At 34.6% G+C, this 16732-nt stretch overlaps 1 protein-coding gene across 1 annotated transcript in view; it reads right to left on the bottom strand.

Annotated features, from left to right (window-relative positions):
• Nucleotides 1–314: 314 nt before the first annotated feature.
• Nucleotides 315–16732, bottom strand: part of LOC145671558 (beta-galactosidase-like) — a 66880-nt gene continuing 50462 nt past the window's right edge. Inside the window, exons 11-12 of the mRNA XM_081740745.1 lie at nt 2995–3231; nt 315–619 (exon numbers count right to left, since the gene is read on the bottom strand). Coding sequence (XP_081596871.1) covers nt 413–619; nt 2995–3231 — 444 coding nt within the window. The 3' untranslated portion in view covers nt 315–412. The remainder of the gene's footprint in view (nt 620–2994; nt 3232–16732) is intronic.

Below are 16732 nucleotides of genomic sequence, written 5' to 3'. Positions count from 1 at the left end.
TTAAACAAGTATACAAACAGTGTTTTCTTCACAGACACTTAAAATATTCATGCACCCGCAGATCAATATAGACTTAAGAAAAAGACAGCCCGTTTATTAGATCAAAATCCAAGATGTCCATTCATACAATTTCCTTCAGGCAAATTTTTCCTATTGTTGAGAAATGCCACTTTCCTAAATTAGCTATCTTCTCATATATGGTAAATTTTCTGTACATGTTAATCAGTAATATTGTTAAATAAAGTTTGATAGGACGATAATCAATCTTAGTTACCACCAGAAGGATATGGGGAAACACACAGAAAACACATTAGTGCAATAGCAAATTATTTATTACAAAATAGTACAAATATTCATATTGTACTGAATTTGTTTTTAATCGCTTCTGTCGCTGATATATATGAACTCTATATCATGGTGTCGGTTTATTTATTTCGTGTTTTTGTTCAAATTTTGCAACGCAGGTTACACTGGTAGCACAGGGTGCCCTCTCCAGCTCAAAAATCACGATTTCATTGCCTTGTGAAAGAAGGTAGCTACCTGGTACATACAGAGTCACTTGAGGACCAACTATGGGCCAATATCTACCAAGGTTGTAACCATTTATGAATGCTACACCCTGAAATAACACATAAATAAATAAATAAAATGTTTGGTCAAGTAAATAATTTCTTAATAACACACATAACATCTTAAATTGATAGCTTGGATTTCATAAAGTATGCTAATACATATTAGTAGAATTAATGTACCAAACCAGGTATTCAGGCGAAAATAAATATTCAAGAATTTATAGTTAATAAATAGAAATATCCATAATTAAACTTTAAAAATAATTAGAAAAGAATTCCATAAAATAGCCGCAGAGTGTTTTTTTTTTCAGAATGGAAGTTAATTAATATAATACATCGTTTGTTGGGCCTATTACTACAAGTGATATATGAAACTGGTTTTCTAAGTTTTTATCTTTTTAAATGAAACTTTTGTTAACACGCTCATTACATAAGAAATTTACAGTTTTAAGTACATTTTAGAATCACGTTGAAAAGTTTGGCAATGTTTGTTTTCAAATCAAATTTATCTAAGCCTATAGATAGGATTAAGTGATTTAACAAATTATATTAATGATTTTAAAGTGGGACAAAGAAGAAATATTTCGTTTACAATTTAAGAAACAAGAAGTTGAAATGCACGACGCTAAAACATAATTAAGAATTGTAAATTGTTTCTGGTAATTGTATTAGAATTCATTATAATTGGCAATTCCCAACAGTAGCAGATTCTGCGAAAATGTTTGAAATTTCATCCACACAGATTGAAATTGTTGGAGACGCTTAAACCTACTGGCACAGATAAGAGACTTGAATTTTGCAATGGGATGCAAAACCTTTTGGAAAGAGATGGTTTCACTGAGTCAGTTGTGTTTAGTGATGAGACTACCTTCACTTTTCAGAGAAAGTAAACAAACAAAATGCATGGATCTAGGGCTTTGGAAATTACCCATGGCTATAAAGAACATATCCGTGATTTCCCGAAGGCAAACGTCGTTTGTGCCATCGCCCTTAGGAAAGCCTATGGGTCTGCGTTTTTAGAGAAAGACATTGTAAACGGACTTCCCTACCTTCACATGCTGCAGACAGCTTTTCGCGCAGCAGGAAGGGGACGTGGAAATTTTATTTTCCAGCAGGACAGGGCACCTCTTACATTGACACCAGGATGTCAGGAGGATACTCAACAAAACGTTACCGAATCAATGGATAGAACGAGCTAGTCGTGAGGATCAAGATCTGATTCCTTTTGCCTCCGTGGTTACCAAATATTACCCCATGTGACTGTTTTGTGGCTTTATGTTAAAAACTAAGTGCATCTGCCAATCACACCTAATAATTTACCTGAACTTCGAATATGCATTCAAGAAGCAGTTGTACCTATTGATTCTAATATATTGAAAAAAGTGTGGCAATAATTAGATTATCGGATTGATGTGTGTCGAATTAGAAGAGATACTCATAATGAGCATTCTTGGCGTGGAACATAAAACGTATTTTTTAAATTAAAAAAAAAAACTTTTTGAGCTTTTCTTTAATTTAACATAAGTTGCATGTCATTGTAAGTAAGTAAACGGAAGTTATCAAACTTTCAAATTACAATTTGAAGATCATCTACAATAGTCCTGTATAGTAATTTTAACTACAATACTTATGAAAATGATCGATAGTGGAAACTGATAAGTTAATCTGGATCCTATTTGAACATCACTGTAACATAAACAAAACTTATATCTCCAAAACAATGAAAAACACAAATTGAACATAAAATGTGAATAATGAAAAGTTAGAAAAAGTATAACAAAAGAATTGTTATTTCTATGTGTCGAGATTTTATTGTTGCATCCACACATATACACATGGGCGTACCTAAGGGTGAGTCCTAGGGGTCGGGTTTACCCCGAAATCCTGACTTTTCTGTAAATTTAGTCTACTTTTAGGAGTGATTATACAAATTTTAATATAATTTATTTTCATATTGTATTTGGACCCCTGAAAAACTTTGGACCCTCCCCAGAAATAAATTCCTGCTTATGTGCCTGCACACATACAAGGTATGTACGTATATACTAAAAAGTGATGCTGTTTTCTCTTGTTAGGATATTATCACAACCAGGCAGTTAATTAAATTTTGAAATATATCTAAACTTCAACAGTAAGCGTATTAGTATTCACAGATAAAAATCTCAGCTAGGAGTGTATTATAACTACCAATTATAATGGTTGATATTTAATTTGATAAATTATAGTGTGCAAATAAATTGAAATATCAGTTAATAAATGGAAATATTAGTTGAAATATAATTTGAGATTTTGCACGCTGTAAAATCTACAACGTATAATAATAATTAATATGATGAATTACTAGTGTTCCTAAGTATAATAATACAAATATTTAAATTTATATAACCGTTAATTGTAATAGAAAAGAAAATGCTTAGTGTACCTTGTAAAAACCATCTAGCCTCAAAAATGTATCTAGTGGTTCCTCATCTCCTTGCAGATCAAAGTTTCCATAGTAAAACTGAGCACCATTTAAAGTTATTTGGCCTTGTCCAATATTCGTGTCTGTGGTAACGCTTTTAGCGTAAAGTTGAACTTCCGTGACATTTTTCAACGGAAGCTTATACATTGTCCATCCTGCTTGAATACGTCCATTGATTGTCACATTTTTAATAATTCCCTATTTAAAAAATACATGTGAAAGGTTAAGTTACATTTTTTAGTAAGATTACTTTTCTGTTTTATTAATGTACATAAAATGACATGAAATTTACTAGCATTGTTCTCACAACAGGAAATGTTGAACAACTATTCAAAATGTAGATATGTTGATGCTTACATATACAACGATAACATGTATTTTCTTTATTCTTGTTATCTATTTACTTAGGGCAAAAGTGCTGTACCATTATGCACAAGCTACTCATTAGAAGAATAAAAATGTAATATCGGTTCTTATAAAAAAATATTAATGTGTTAAGTTTTCGGTTGCCGTGTAAAAGTATTAATTTATTTGTTGTCATGGCAATGTGCTAATATTGACTTGGATACTAAGGAAATAGTACAGTCAATTATCAAGATATAACACACCAGGACATCGTACAATACAGACGGGTATCGAATTGCTGTAAAGCAATTAATAATTATTTCCAAATATAGTGTATTTATGTGATTGAATCTAATATGTAAACTTTTAAACAATCTTCGTAGTAAGTACTAAATAATTTTATATGGAATATACTACAAGATTGTAGCAAAATCATGACTGTGTGGCGTTATACATACAATAGGTGCTTGAGGAGGCATCAAAGAGCATTTGACAACATTTTTCAAGATTTTCTACTCGTATCTTGAACCAAAGCTGACGAAGATGTGATGACGAAAACACATACGATATTGAGTCTAATTCAGTTCCGAATTATCGCCTAGGCTGAGTAGGCTGGAGCCTAGGACAAAATGTAGCTTAGTGGCATATTTGACTCCCTTTTCCTTGCCTTATATCAAGTTTTCGAAAAACCGTTGGGCCTTTCAGAGTCAAAATTGAGAACACATGTTTCATTATTGGGAAACAATATTATGAAATCATTTATGCACCATTTTGTTTGATGGCCTTTTGCCATTTTTTCGACAACACCAGAATTCCGTCGCTATAGAACCTCTGTGATTTCTGGGCTAAAAAAAGACATGTGGTTTTTTGAATACATGAGATATTTGTTGCATGAGATTTCTGGGCTAAAAAAAGACATGTGGTTTTTTGAATACATGAGATATTTGTTGCATGAGATTAAGTACATTTAATTAGCGAGCAAAGAGTTAAACAGCATTCAATTCCTTAGAAACTTAGGGCTACTGTTCCGAATTCAATGTCTGAGAAAGTCAAGTAGCACAATAAATTAACTCCAGAACATCAACTCGACACTACATTCAGACTTGACAAGTCGACCTTTATAGTTTACAGCAATTCTCAGTCTAGAAGTTTCAATGTCTGTACCGAATCTGAAAGAAAACGTTTGTCCGTTGCCATAGAAACCACCGTTTCCAGGGCAACAGATCCTGTCACGGTTAGCCAATATTGAAAGAAAACAAAATTGTAAACGAAGATAAAAGAGCTAATGTAGAGTTGGAGAGGAGTCGCTAAAATTAATTTTCTTTAACGAGGACGATTACGAAAGATCACTTACTGATTGAAATCCAGATTATTTTCCAATAGAGTAACTTCCAATAAACCTTTTGTTATTGTTAATTATTCCATATCGGACTCCCGAAGAAAACTCATCGAAACAACTTATTGACCGTGCCAATAGCGACTACTCTCAATCATGACTCCGTTTTCTTTCATTTAGAAATAGGAAAGAAAGAGAAGAAAGTAGAAGGGTAAAATTAGGAGGTAGGTAAAGAAGAAAGAAAAGAAATAGGGTATTTTAATGAGAAACAGATTACTGGATAATTCTGGAAATATAGTAAAAGGTCGGGAAAGTCGTTGAAAGATGAATCATTCTAAATGTTATTAACAACTAATCAAATTTGGAATGCTTCGGAATAGACACATATTCCCTCATATCACCCAGACCTAGCTCCAGGCACCACGATCATGGGGTTGCCCAGACCTAGACCTGGAAATGAGAAAAGTGAAATTTAATTATTTGTACTGTTACTCTAACCGGTGATTTATAACCATCCAGCATCTGAACTCTGTTCTCTAGGATCGACCACACATATGAATTAGCCAAGAGGGGGAAAAAAAAATCAAACTTATAAACTCAATATAAATTTATGTGTCGTATCAATCGAAGTCTCAACTTCCCGGAAGAAAGATGTCGTATTTAGGCTTATCCTGCTATTTTTGCTTCACTCCTCGAGCCGATTTAAACCGTTAGTGACGGTCCTTCATGACCTAGGTTATTTACCTTAACACATATATTAAAACATGACACATATATTACAGATGTTAATATGACAAATGATATCACTAAAATTACTTAAATTAAATCTATCATGCATTCACACGCTCACTCACTCAGGACAGTGTATATATGTTTAAAGGAAACCAACTAACTACAAGGGTACAAATAGTTTATTACATTCATAGTGAAAAAAGAAAGACAAACATATAATTATGAAGAGAATATTAAAAGCACAAGTTCTTGGTTATATATTAATAGAGTACATAGTATTATATTTTAGTAATTTTTTATATATTCAATCATATTGACAAATGGAAAAGAAAGAAAAAAAAATAATTACATGTATCATATCTTAGGCATGCTAAAGCAAAATGATGATTTGCGACATACGCAAAAAAAAACTTATTTCACTTAAAAAAAATTGGACAAAGAGGAAAGAAAAAAAAACCTTTTGGTGTATTAGAACTTATATGAGTCTCTACCTCACGTCGAGATATTAAAATATTAATAATTTCGAGCGTCCAAATCACAACTCACGCACTAGTCGTAGTGTCCAAAACGTTTCGCTCTATTTAACTTAGTTTATGGTCATTTATATATATCTCTATATGTATATATATATATATCTATTGGTTTACAAAACCATTCGTCGTCTATATTTGGTTTGTAACTCTTAACAGATGGTATCTGCAATCGCACACTGCTACGTTTATATCCATCTAGGGATTTCGAGAAAATCACTTTCACTAGAGGAAGTTTCTCCTCTTAGACGGTCTATTTCCAAATTTATTAATCGAATAATTTCAAGTTATTTATCCAACACTGGGACACTTCACGAGACCTTTCATTAGGATCACTTTCGTATATGTTTATACATGGTTCGGATTTTAAAAAAAATGATCTTCCACAGGTGTACGGAGTATGATGGTTTAAATTGAGGATAAAAAAAAAAACTGGTCAAGTCACAGGATACATATGAAGGTGAGACGGATTCAAGGTACACTTTCCACAATGGTTTTAGGTTAATTGTTCAGGGATAATATTTGTTATGATGTGGGTTACGTTTAGACCTGCCGATATTTTTTCAATGCATGCCATTATATAAGTACAGAGGTTATCACTTACATTGATTCAGAAGAAAAGGAAAATTACTTAAGTGCACGGCGGTATTCTTAACAAAATCTACATTCTTAAATTCGTCGGAAGACTTCTGGTAAACTATAGCAACCAATACACGTCTAGGGGGACAGACACGAGCGCTCTTACATATATTCATAATACATTTAATATCATACTTTTACTTTAACATCATATTCACATACTAATTACACATATATTTCGAAGTATTTATTTCTCTCTATATATATATATATTTATAATAAATGCGCACACATTTAAATTAATCACCCCTACAATAAATTCTAAGAAGGTTGCAACATTGTCCAAGAAAACAAATGACTTCCAACATTACATTTGGAAACAAATTAAATTTTATCTGATACCGCGCGTCTATAAATTTTTAACTTTTATATAATCAATTCGTGTTTAAATCATGAAGGAAAAAAAACTTTGTGAGGCAGGCACGTAACACAGAGCATTTCTAGATATAACTAGGTAAATCAAAATACAATTTCTGGGCCCAGGTTAACTACAAGGTAATTGAAAACCAAAACAGAAAGGAAAGTGACCAATGGATTAAAAAAAAAACTTAAGAGGGACGACGGTGAAAGAACGTAATCGAAGTGTCGTCAAATACTAAGTCTTTGTTCATTTCGGCGATAGGTCAAAATGTGATGGAGGACCCAATCATTATATACTTTATCCATGAATCGTGTCTTGCAACGTCTCAGCTGGTAATTTCAGATCAGAGTTGTACGTTAAATAAATCGTAAGTAACAAGTTCAAAATCTTGGGGGGGGAAGGTTGAAAAAATTAAAAAAAAACTTGAAGAAATGAAGACAGAGAGAGAGATAGAGAAGAAGGAAGACGAAGAATAGGGGCGCCAAAGACTTAAGTGAGAAATAACTAACGCTACAAAGTTAGAAGTCGAATTTCGCTCTCAACAAAATCCATAGCCAAAATATTCTTAACATGCCAAAAAGGGTGGTCTACTCAAATACGTAGACTCAAGGGGCGCCCTGCTGCCAAGGATGCAAGTTCTGTGTCCATCAGATCCCAATCCCACAAGAGTTTGCTTGTAAGATTGAAATCCGATCCCCGTATCCGGCCCAGACCAGCAGGATAAAAGGAGAGGGGGAAAGGGACCAGGTAACTGCGTCCCCAATTTTGAAATCTCTAAGTAAAAAAAAATATTCGACCTCTTAGAAAAACTAAGAAGGTTCGAGGACAGTAATGAAACTAGAATAGAAGTATTATCTAAGATATCCCTAACTAATGATTTGCCGAAATAAAATAAAAATTAAATAAACTGAATTTTGGATCGGTGATTTCTATGCCAAACCTCACCGATAGCTACCCTGCGCAGACACGCCACAGTCTGGGATGTCGTTAATTTCCCTCGTCTAATTAAACTAAGAAAAGAAATGAAAATACTTAAAGGGACTAGGGGTCGACATCCGGGTACGCGAATAAATTTCAATAACTAATTGTTTTGATTCTGTACCCTATCAGAGCTGTCGCCTCCATGAACATTGTAAGCTAGCTCGAGTAGGTAACGTGAAGGAAGAAAAAAAAATCTCACGGAGCAGGATATTCTATTTTAAAAAAAAACCGACCAGAAAATATAATTCACTACAGCCCTGTTGTATAACTGCTACTGTCTTTTCATAATTTATTATTCGATATGTCTAGTCTGCGATTATATGATGCTACCCATTCTATCAGATGGTATTACTATGGTTGATTATTACTATAACACATTAAACTACAAAGTATTACCATAGTCCGACTATATATCGCCCTCCGGTCCGCGTGATATTATGGTGCAGGGGTCAGAACCTGAGATGTTTGTAGTTACACGTATCTATTCAATATCTATATATCAACACGCGGCGAAGTATTCACTGGGCTACAATATATTTAACTATATGGGTGTCCTATATTCTATATTCATTTACTACAATATTCATATACTTATTAATATTCATATTCACATTAATATTCATTTGCCACGACGCTATATTCTACAAACACCCTGTTTCCTCTATCTACGCCCAGCCTATTTACACATTTCATCATAATACTTTAAAATCTATAATCACTACAAACATTTCCCATTCTGATCACCGCACGACAACCTCACTCGAACCCAAGACTCTTTCATCCCAAACACACAATACTATGTAATACTCGGTAGCTTTATTAAGAAGAAAGAAAAAAAATCCTACGTATGTTCACTGAAAATAGAATTATCTGCGATAATGTTTAATGTTTACGAAATTTCTGCAGCAACAATTGACTTCTGCAGCCACGAAGAAAAATGAACATCTAATATAATTCCAAAGCGAAGAACTAGCATCATATCGCCCGACTTCTGTTAAAAATTTACGTATTGTTTATTTATTTAAATATCTCGATTTCTAGACTATGCAGAATGTTGAAACTTTCAGAATATATTAAGTTTGGATCACTTGACCTAACTGTACATTCATATGGGCTGTGAATTATACCTTCTAGGTTTTATTTCGGAAAGAAAGGTCAATTTCATGAAAACTAAATCACTAAGCACCTCGACGGAAGAATGGCGGTTAGTACTGACTTTTGACACTAGGGCTAGCGACGATATAATCAACCCTTGAACAACTGAATGTGACCTTGTACACGGAATCATTATACTATATTACGTTCACTATTAAATATCGTGTATGAGTTCACTTAATGACGGAATAATAAAGAATTTATCGCATAGTAAATACTACACTGTCCAACACACTCTTTCATCACTTAACTACCACTATCACTGATACTACATTACAAATATACACATACTACTCGAACTACAAGACACATCATGCCAATACACACCAATCATCACTATCATTAATACATGTTATACTAATAAATATACACAGAAAACATTCATATTTTACCATGTTAAATCGGCTCTATGAAAGGAAAGGGGAAGAAAGGAAACAGGGCCAACTGGCCCTGTATTTACTAAATCACATTCTTAATGCAAACTGTTTAATCAATGCCCCGAGGGGACATATCGGAGTATTAGCTAACAATAGGACCCCTGCCCTGAAGGGGCAGGAACCCGGAAACAAACTAAACGTTCAACCCATCCCACTGGAAGCCGTACTCCCAATTTGGGAGTCAGATAGGAGCCCTTACTGATAATTCAGACGTGCATTGTGATTACTATTATAACTACCACAAAATTAAATACCGCCATGTATGCTGAAAAAAAAATCACGTACTAACTACACAGACAGATTACTGAACGGACAGGTCTGACCGAACCTACACTAATTCAGGAGGGGCAAAAGGGAAATTTAACTATTCGATTCACTGAACTGCAAACTGGGTTTGGAAAAGGAGATTAAATGCACACACTATCCTAAATTCTGTCCATATCGATCGGTGGATGAAAACATGGCGTCATTATCTTGCATTTACTATTTCAGATTTTTTAGACCAGTTTTACTATGTAATTTAAGAGTTCATGGCTCCCAAGACTTCCAGTGATCTTTTGGACGTTAATAAAGTCCCAATATTACCTTGTTTGCAGTTTTTCTCACTCCGTTGCGACCTTTTAAGCTCGACGATCAAATCCAGTGTCTTCAATAACACTTTTCGGCGTGGAACGGAATAATTGCGCCCTAATATCATAGCGTGGGTTTATCAGCCAATCAAAACTAAGCATTTTGGCGGTGGGGCTTTGAAACGAATAAAATTTGGTAAAATCTGGATTAAACTAGATTTTAGAAGGACCTAGGTATCTAAAAGAGAGGTGAAGGGTGGTCCTGAAAATTCTGTCGAATTTTAGATTGGTTATTTGATCTGGAAAGTTCCGTCCAATAGTGGATCTATATTTTCGGATAGCACTGACACCGTAAGAATTGTAATAATCCATATACACATCCATATACAAGACTTATAACTAATTTAAAATATAAATAAAGATATTGATTCCCAAAACTATAATTCCCAATAATTTTTTTTTTTTTTACAGTTTTCCATGTTAATTTGAAGTAGAATAATGAACAATATTACGAATTATATGAACAGCCAGAAATTTTTTGTTAAACGTCAAGTACAGTCGGTGCAAAAAATTTCGGGCACCCTCCTATTAAAAACATAATATCATTAGACTGTAATGGCATATTACAGTTCCCCGGCGTCGTTAAAAAAAATTTTGTTTGAATAACAAAATTTTGTTGAATAGAATTAACATGTATTAATACTAATAAACTAACTACTCACTCATACTCTCATGCACTCAAATGAGACAGTGTAAGATTCACTTTGGGTATTGAGATAGAAGTTCCCGTTTTTTGTCCTCAGTACAGTTGAAAAGCTTAAGATTCTGGAAACTGTGAGTTCCGATACTTTCACCTTTTAGATTGCAGGAAAACACTAGGTAACCAGTTCGCAATGTTCCCATCAAACGTGGGAAAACGTTCAATATCCCGGAGGGAAGCTTTAGAGCTCATACTAACCTGAGTAGGGGAATAATTACTGGGAATTAACATATTATCCTGCACAATCGGAGTCGTCACCGGATTTACCACCGACGACGTCGTAGCGGTGTTATAACTACCCATGTAAGTGAAAGGGATTCTGTTGGTCGTATTGAGTATGTTGGGCTCCATCCCCGGACCAATCGCACCCATGAACAACGACTCAGAATGGCACCCATCTCCTTTTCCCGGCAACACGCTATGTGATTGTATACCTCCATGTAAGGAGGGAGCACTCACGCTAGTGACCGTAGTCGTCACAACACTCGACTGATTCGGCACACTATTAGAATTGAACCACGACTTTGGTTCTGACCGATGCATGGAGTAGTGCGTCGCAATATCCCGTGCATCAACCGACATTAAATTTTCTTTTCCTGCGCTACATGTAGTTGTTATCGCAGGTAATATTTCTGAGAAATCGCTACCGGGGAAAGGATAGGTTACCTCTGATTTTTCGCGACTAGATTTTGTCATTTCTTTTTGAATATGTGCTATCTCGTTTTGGATTTTCGAAATTTTCTGGTCAGTTACTTCCAGTTTGGTTTCCAATGATAAGTCTGAAAAGGTTGACTTTAAACTATCAATTTCGGCCTGCTGTGTCTCTAATTTATTGTTGATTTTATGCAATTTTGTATCCATTTCTTCAATTTCAGAATTTACATGCTCTAATTTACCCTCAGTCTCCTGCTGAAATTGCTTTAGGGACTGTTGAGCCTCGCATCTGACCAAATCAATTTCAGTAGACATTTGCTCTCTCAATGTAGTTATTGAGGAAGCAAAGTCCGAGCGTATGTTGTCGATTTTCTGGGTTAATACCTCGAATCGAGATTCGGTTTCTCGTTCCGAGGTGTCGAATTTCTCATTCATTTCACGTCTCATCTCTCGGCTATTCTCATTCATTTCGCGGCTATTTTCATTCATTTCGCGTCTCATTTCCTGTAGCATTTGTTGCAATGAAAGGAGGAGAGCGTCATTATTAGATGACCCAGTCTTCCTTTGCTTTTCTTTGGGTTTATCACCAATTGGATCCCCATCTCTTTCATCATCATCGAGGTCAGATATCTCCACTGGAGATATTTGGCCTCGGTTCTTCGGAGTACTATACCCTCGCTCACCGTCTGAATCGGGATGCTCATTTTCTTTTTCAGAGGATAAACTCATGGGTTCACGCGACTGGTGGAGCTTCCCCTCACATTCTTTACAGTATTTAACTATCTCACCAGCCCGGACCTTTTCTGCATTTTCAGCAGTATCATCTAAATTGATACAACTGAAATGAATCAATTTCAGCCCACATTCGTGACACCTCACTAGCCTACGAGAGACGCGAGCTCTTTTCTCACTACTTTCTAAAGTACATTGTGTACATGAGACTTCCGCGTTCTCGTGTGATACTACTTCCCTATTGGTTGCCATAGTTTCCATATAAAAAGACACAATATAAACACATGCAATTATATACTTATAGACTAACAATACTTATTATTCAGGTACTGTTCATAAATTAAAGGACTCCCATCTAATTCCCTCCTTGGGTCAACTTCCAGCATTTTCAAATTTTAGAAGTCACTTTAGCAAATTCCTTCATTTCCCCCTTTCTACAGAGAGAGACAAAGATAGCAGAACAGCCAATGACTATAACTATTTAATCTCACTGTAACTTTTTTAATTATGCACTTTTTGTGGCCAAGTCAATATGTGCTCGATCCTAAACAGTGTTTAATAAATAATTTCAGATTCGTTACCAGGGAAAACAATTGTTTCCATGGTAACTGTCCGATGTCAACGGTCGCCAAAATTGAAAGAAAACGTTTGTCCGTTGCCATAGAAACCACCGTTTCCAGGGCAACAGATCCTGTCACGGTTAGCCAATATTGAAAGAAAACAAAAATTGTAAACGAAGATAAAAGAGCTAATGTAGAGTTGGAGAGGAGTCGCTAAAATTAATTTTCTTTAACGAGGACGATTACGAAAGATCACTTACTGATTGAAATCCAGATTATTTTCCAATAGAGTAACTTCCAATAAACCTTTTGTTATTGTTAATTATTCCATATCGGACTCCCGAAGAAAACTCATCGAAACAACTTATTGACCGTGCCAATAGCGACTACTCTCAATCATGACTCCGTTTTCTTTCATTTAGAAATAGGAAAGAAAGAGAAGAAAGTAGAAGGGTAAAATTAGGAGGTAGGTAAAGAAGAAAGAAAAGAAATAGGGTATTTTAATGAGAAACAGATTACTGGATAATTCTGGAAATATAGTAAAAGGTCGGGAAAGTCGTTGAAAGATGAATCATTCTAAATGTTATTAACAACTAATCAAATTTGGAATGCTTCGGAATAGACACATATTCCCTCATATCACCCAGACCTAGCTCCAGGCACCACGATCATGGGGTTGCCCAGACCTAGACCTGGAAATGAGAAAAGTGAAATTTAATTATTTGTACTGTTACTCTAACCGGTGATTTATAACCATCCAGCATCTGAACTCTGTTCTCTAGGATCGACCACACATATGAATTAGCCAAGAGGGAAAAAAAAATCAAACTTATAAACTCAATATAAATTTATGTGTCGTATCAATCGAAGTCTCAACTTCCCGGAAGAAAGATGTCGTATTTAGGCTTATCCTGCTATTTTTGCTTCACTCCTCGAGCCGATTTAAACCGTTAGTGACGGTCCTTCATGACCTAGGTTATTTACCTTAACACATATATTAAAACATGACACATATATTACAGATGTTAATATGACAAATGATATCACTAAAATTACTTAAATTAAATCTATCATGCATTCACACGCTCACTCACTCAGGACAGTGTATATATGTTTAAAGGAAACCAACTAACTACAAGGGTACAAATAATTTATTACATTCATAGTGAAAAAAGAAAGACAAACATATAATTATGAAGAGAATATTAAAAGCACAAGTTCTTGGTTATATATTAATAGAGTACATAGTATTATATTTTAGTAATTTTTTATATATTCAATCATATTGACAAATGGAAAAGAAAGAAAAAAAATAATTACATGTATCATATCTTAGGCATGCTAAAGCAAAATGATGATTTGCGACATACGCAAAAAAAAAACTTATTTCACTTAAAAAAAATTGGACAAAGAGGAAAGAAAAAAAAACCTTTTGGTGTATTAGAACTTATATGAGTCTCTACCTCACGTCGAGATATTAAAATATTAATAATTTCGAGCGTCCAAATCACAACTCACGCACTAGTCGTAGTGTCCAAAACGTTTCGCTCCATTTAACTTAGTTTATGGTCATTTATATATATCTCTATATGTATATATATATATATATATATTGGTTTACAAAACCATTCGTCGTCTATATTTGGTTTGTAACTCTTAACAGATGGTATCTGCAATCGCACACTGCTACGTTTATATCCATCTAGGGATTTCGAGAAAATCACTTTCACTAGAGGAAGTTTCTCCTCTTAGACGGTCTATTTCCAAATTTATTAATCGAATAATTTCAAGTTATTTATCCAACACTGGGACACTTCACGAGACCTTTCATTAGGATCACTTTCGTATATGTTTATACATGGTTCGGATTTAAAAAAAAATTATCTTCCACAGGTGTACGGAGTATGATGGTTTAAATTGAGGATAAAAAAAAAACTGGTCAAGTCACAGGATACATATGAAGGTGAGACGGATTCAAGGTACACTTTCCACAATGGTTTTAGGTTAATTGTTCAGGGATAATATTTGTTATGATGTGGGTTACGTTTAGACCTGCCGATATTTTTTCAATGCATGCCATTATATAAGTACAGAGGTTATCACTTACATTGATTCAGAAGAAAAGGAAAATTACTTAAGTGCACGGCGGTATTCTTAACAAAATCTACATTCTTAAATTCGTCGGAAGACTTCTGGTAAACTATAGCAACCAATACACGTCTAGGGGGACAGACACGAGCGCTCTTACATATATTCATAATACATTTAATATCATACTTTTACTTTAACATCATATTCACATACTAATTACACATATATTTCGAAGTATTTATTTCTCTATATATATATATATATATATATATTTATAATAAATGCGCACACATTTAAATTAATCACCCCTACAATAAATTCTAAGAAGGTTGCAACATTGTCCAAGAAAACAAATGACTTCCAACATTACATTTGGAAACAAATTAAATTTTATCTGATACCGCGCGTCTATAAATTTTTAACTTTTATATAATCAATTCGTGTTTAAATCATGAAGGAAAAAAAACTTTGCGAGGCAGGCACGTAACACAGAGCATTTCTAGATATAACTAGGTAAATCAAAATACAATTTCTGGACCCAGGTTAACTACAAGGTAATTGAAAACCAAAACAGAAAGGAAAGTGACCAATGGATTAAAAAAAAAACTTAAGAGGGACGACGGTGAAAGAACGTAATCGAAGTGTCGTCAAATACTAAGTCTTTGTTCATTTCGGCGATAGGTCAAAATGTGATGGAGGACCCAATCATTATCTACTTTATCCATGAATCGTGTCTTGCAACGTCTCAGCTGGTAATTTCAGATCAGAGTTGTACGTTAAATAAATCGTAAGTAACAAGTTCAAAATCTTGGGGGGGGGGAAGGTTGAAAAAATTAAAAAAAAAACTTGAAGAAATGAAGACAGAGAGAGAGATAGAGAAGAAGGAAGACGAAGAATAGGGGCGCCAAAGACTTAAGTGAGAAATAACTAACGCTACAAAGTTAGAAGTCGAATTTCGCTCTCAACAAAATCCATAGCCAAAATATTCTTAACATGCCAAAAAGGGTGGTCTACTCAAATACGTAGACTCAAGGGGCGCCCTGCTGCCAAGGATGCAAGTTCTGTGTCCATCAGATCCCAATCCCACAAGAGTTTGCTTGTAAGATTGAAATCCGATCCCCGTATCCGGCCCAGACCAGCAGGATAAAAGGAGAGGGGGAAAGGGACCAGGTAACTGCGTCCCCAATTTTGAAATCTCTAAGTAAAAAAAAAATATTCGACCTCTTAGAAAAACTAAGAAGGTTCGAGGACAGTAATGAAACTAGAATAGAAGTATTATCTAAGATATCCCTAACTAATGATTTGCCGAAATAAAATAAAAATTAAATAAACTGAATTTTGGATCGGTGATTTCTATGCCAAACCTCACCGATAGCTACCCTGCGCAGACACGCCACAGTCTGGGATGTCGTTAATTTCCCTCGTCTAATTAAACTAAGAAAAGAAATGAAAATACTTAAAGGGACTAGGGGTCGACATCCGGGTACGCGAATAAATTTCAATAACTAATTGTTTTGATTCTGTACCCTATCAGAGCTGTCGCCTCCATGAACATTGTAAGCTAGCTCGAGTAGGTAACGTGAAGGAAGAAAAAAAAATCTCACGGAGCAGGATATTCTATTTTAAAAAAAAACCGACCAGAAAATATAATTCACTACAGCCCTGTTGTATAACTGCTACTGTCTTTTCATAATTTATTATTCGATATGTCTAGTCTGCGATTATATGATGCTACCCATTCTATCAGATGGTATTACTATGGTTGATTATTACTATAACACATTAAACTACAAAGTATTACCATAGTCCGACTATAT

The sequence above is a fragment of the Thermobia domestica genome, chromosome 15, assembly GCF_964235325.1.
Source record: "Thermobia domestica chromosome 15, izTheDome1.hap1.1, whole genome shotgun sequence".
In the NCBI taxonomy this organism is placed as follows: domain Eukaryota; kingdom Metazoa; phylum Arthropoda; class Insecta; order Zygentoma; family Lepismatidae; genus Thermobia; species Thermobia domestica.
Note: the sequence above shows the minus strand (reverse complement) of the source record. Positions and strands in the feature narration are given on the sequence as shown.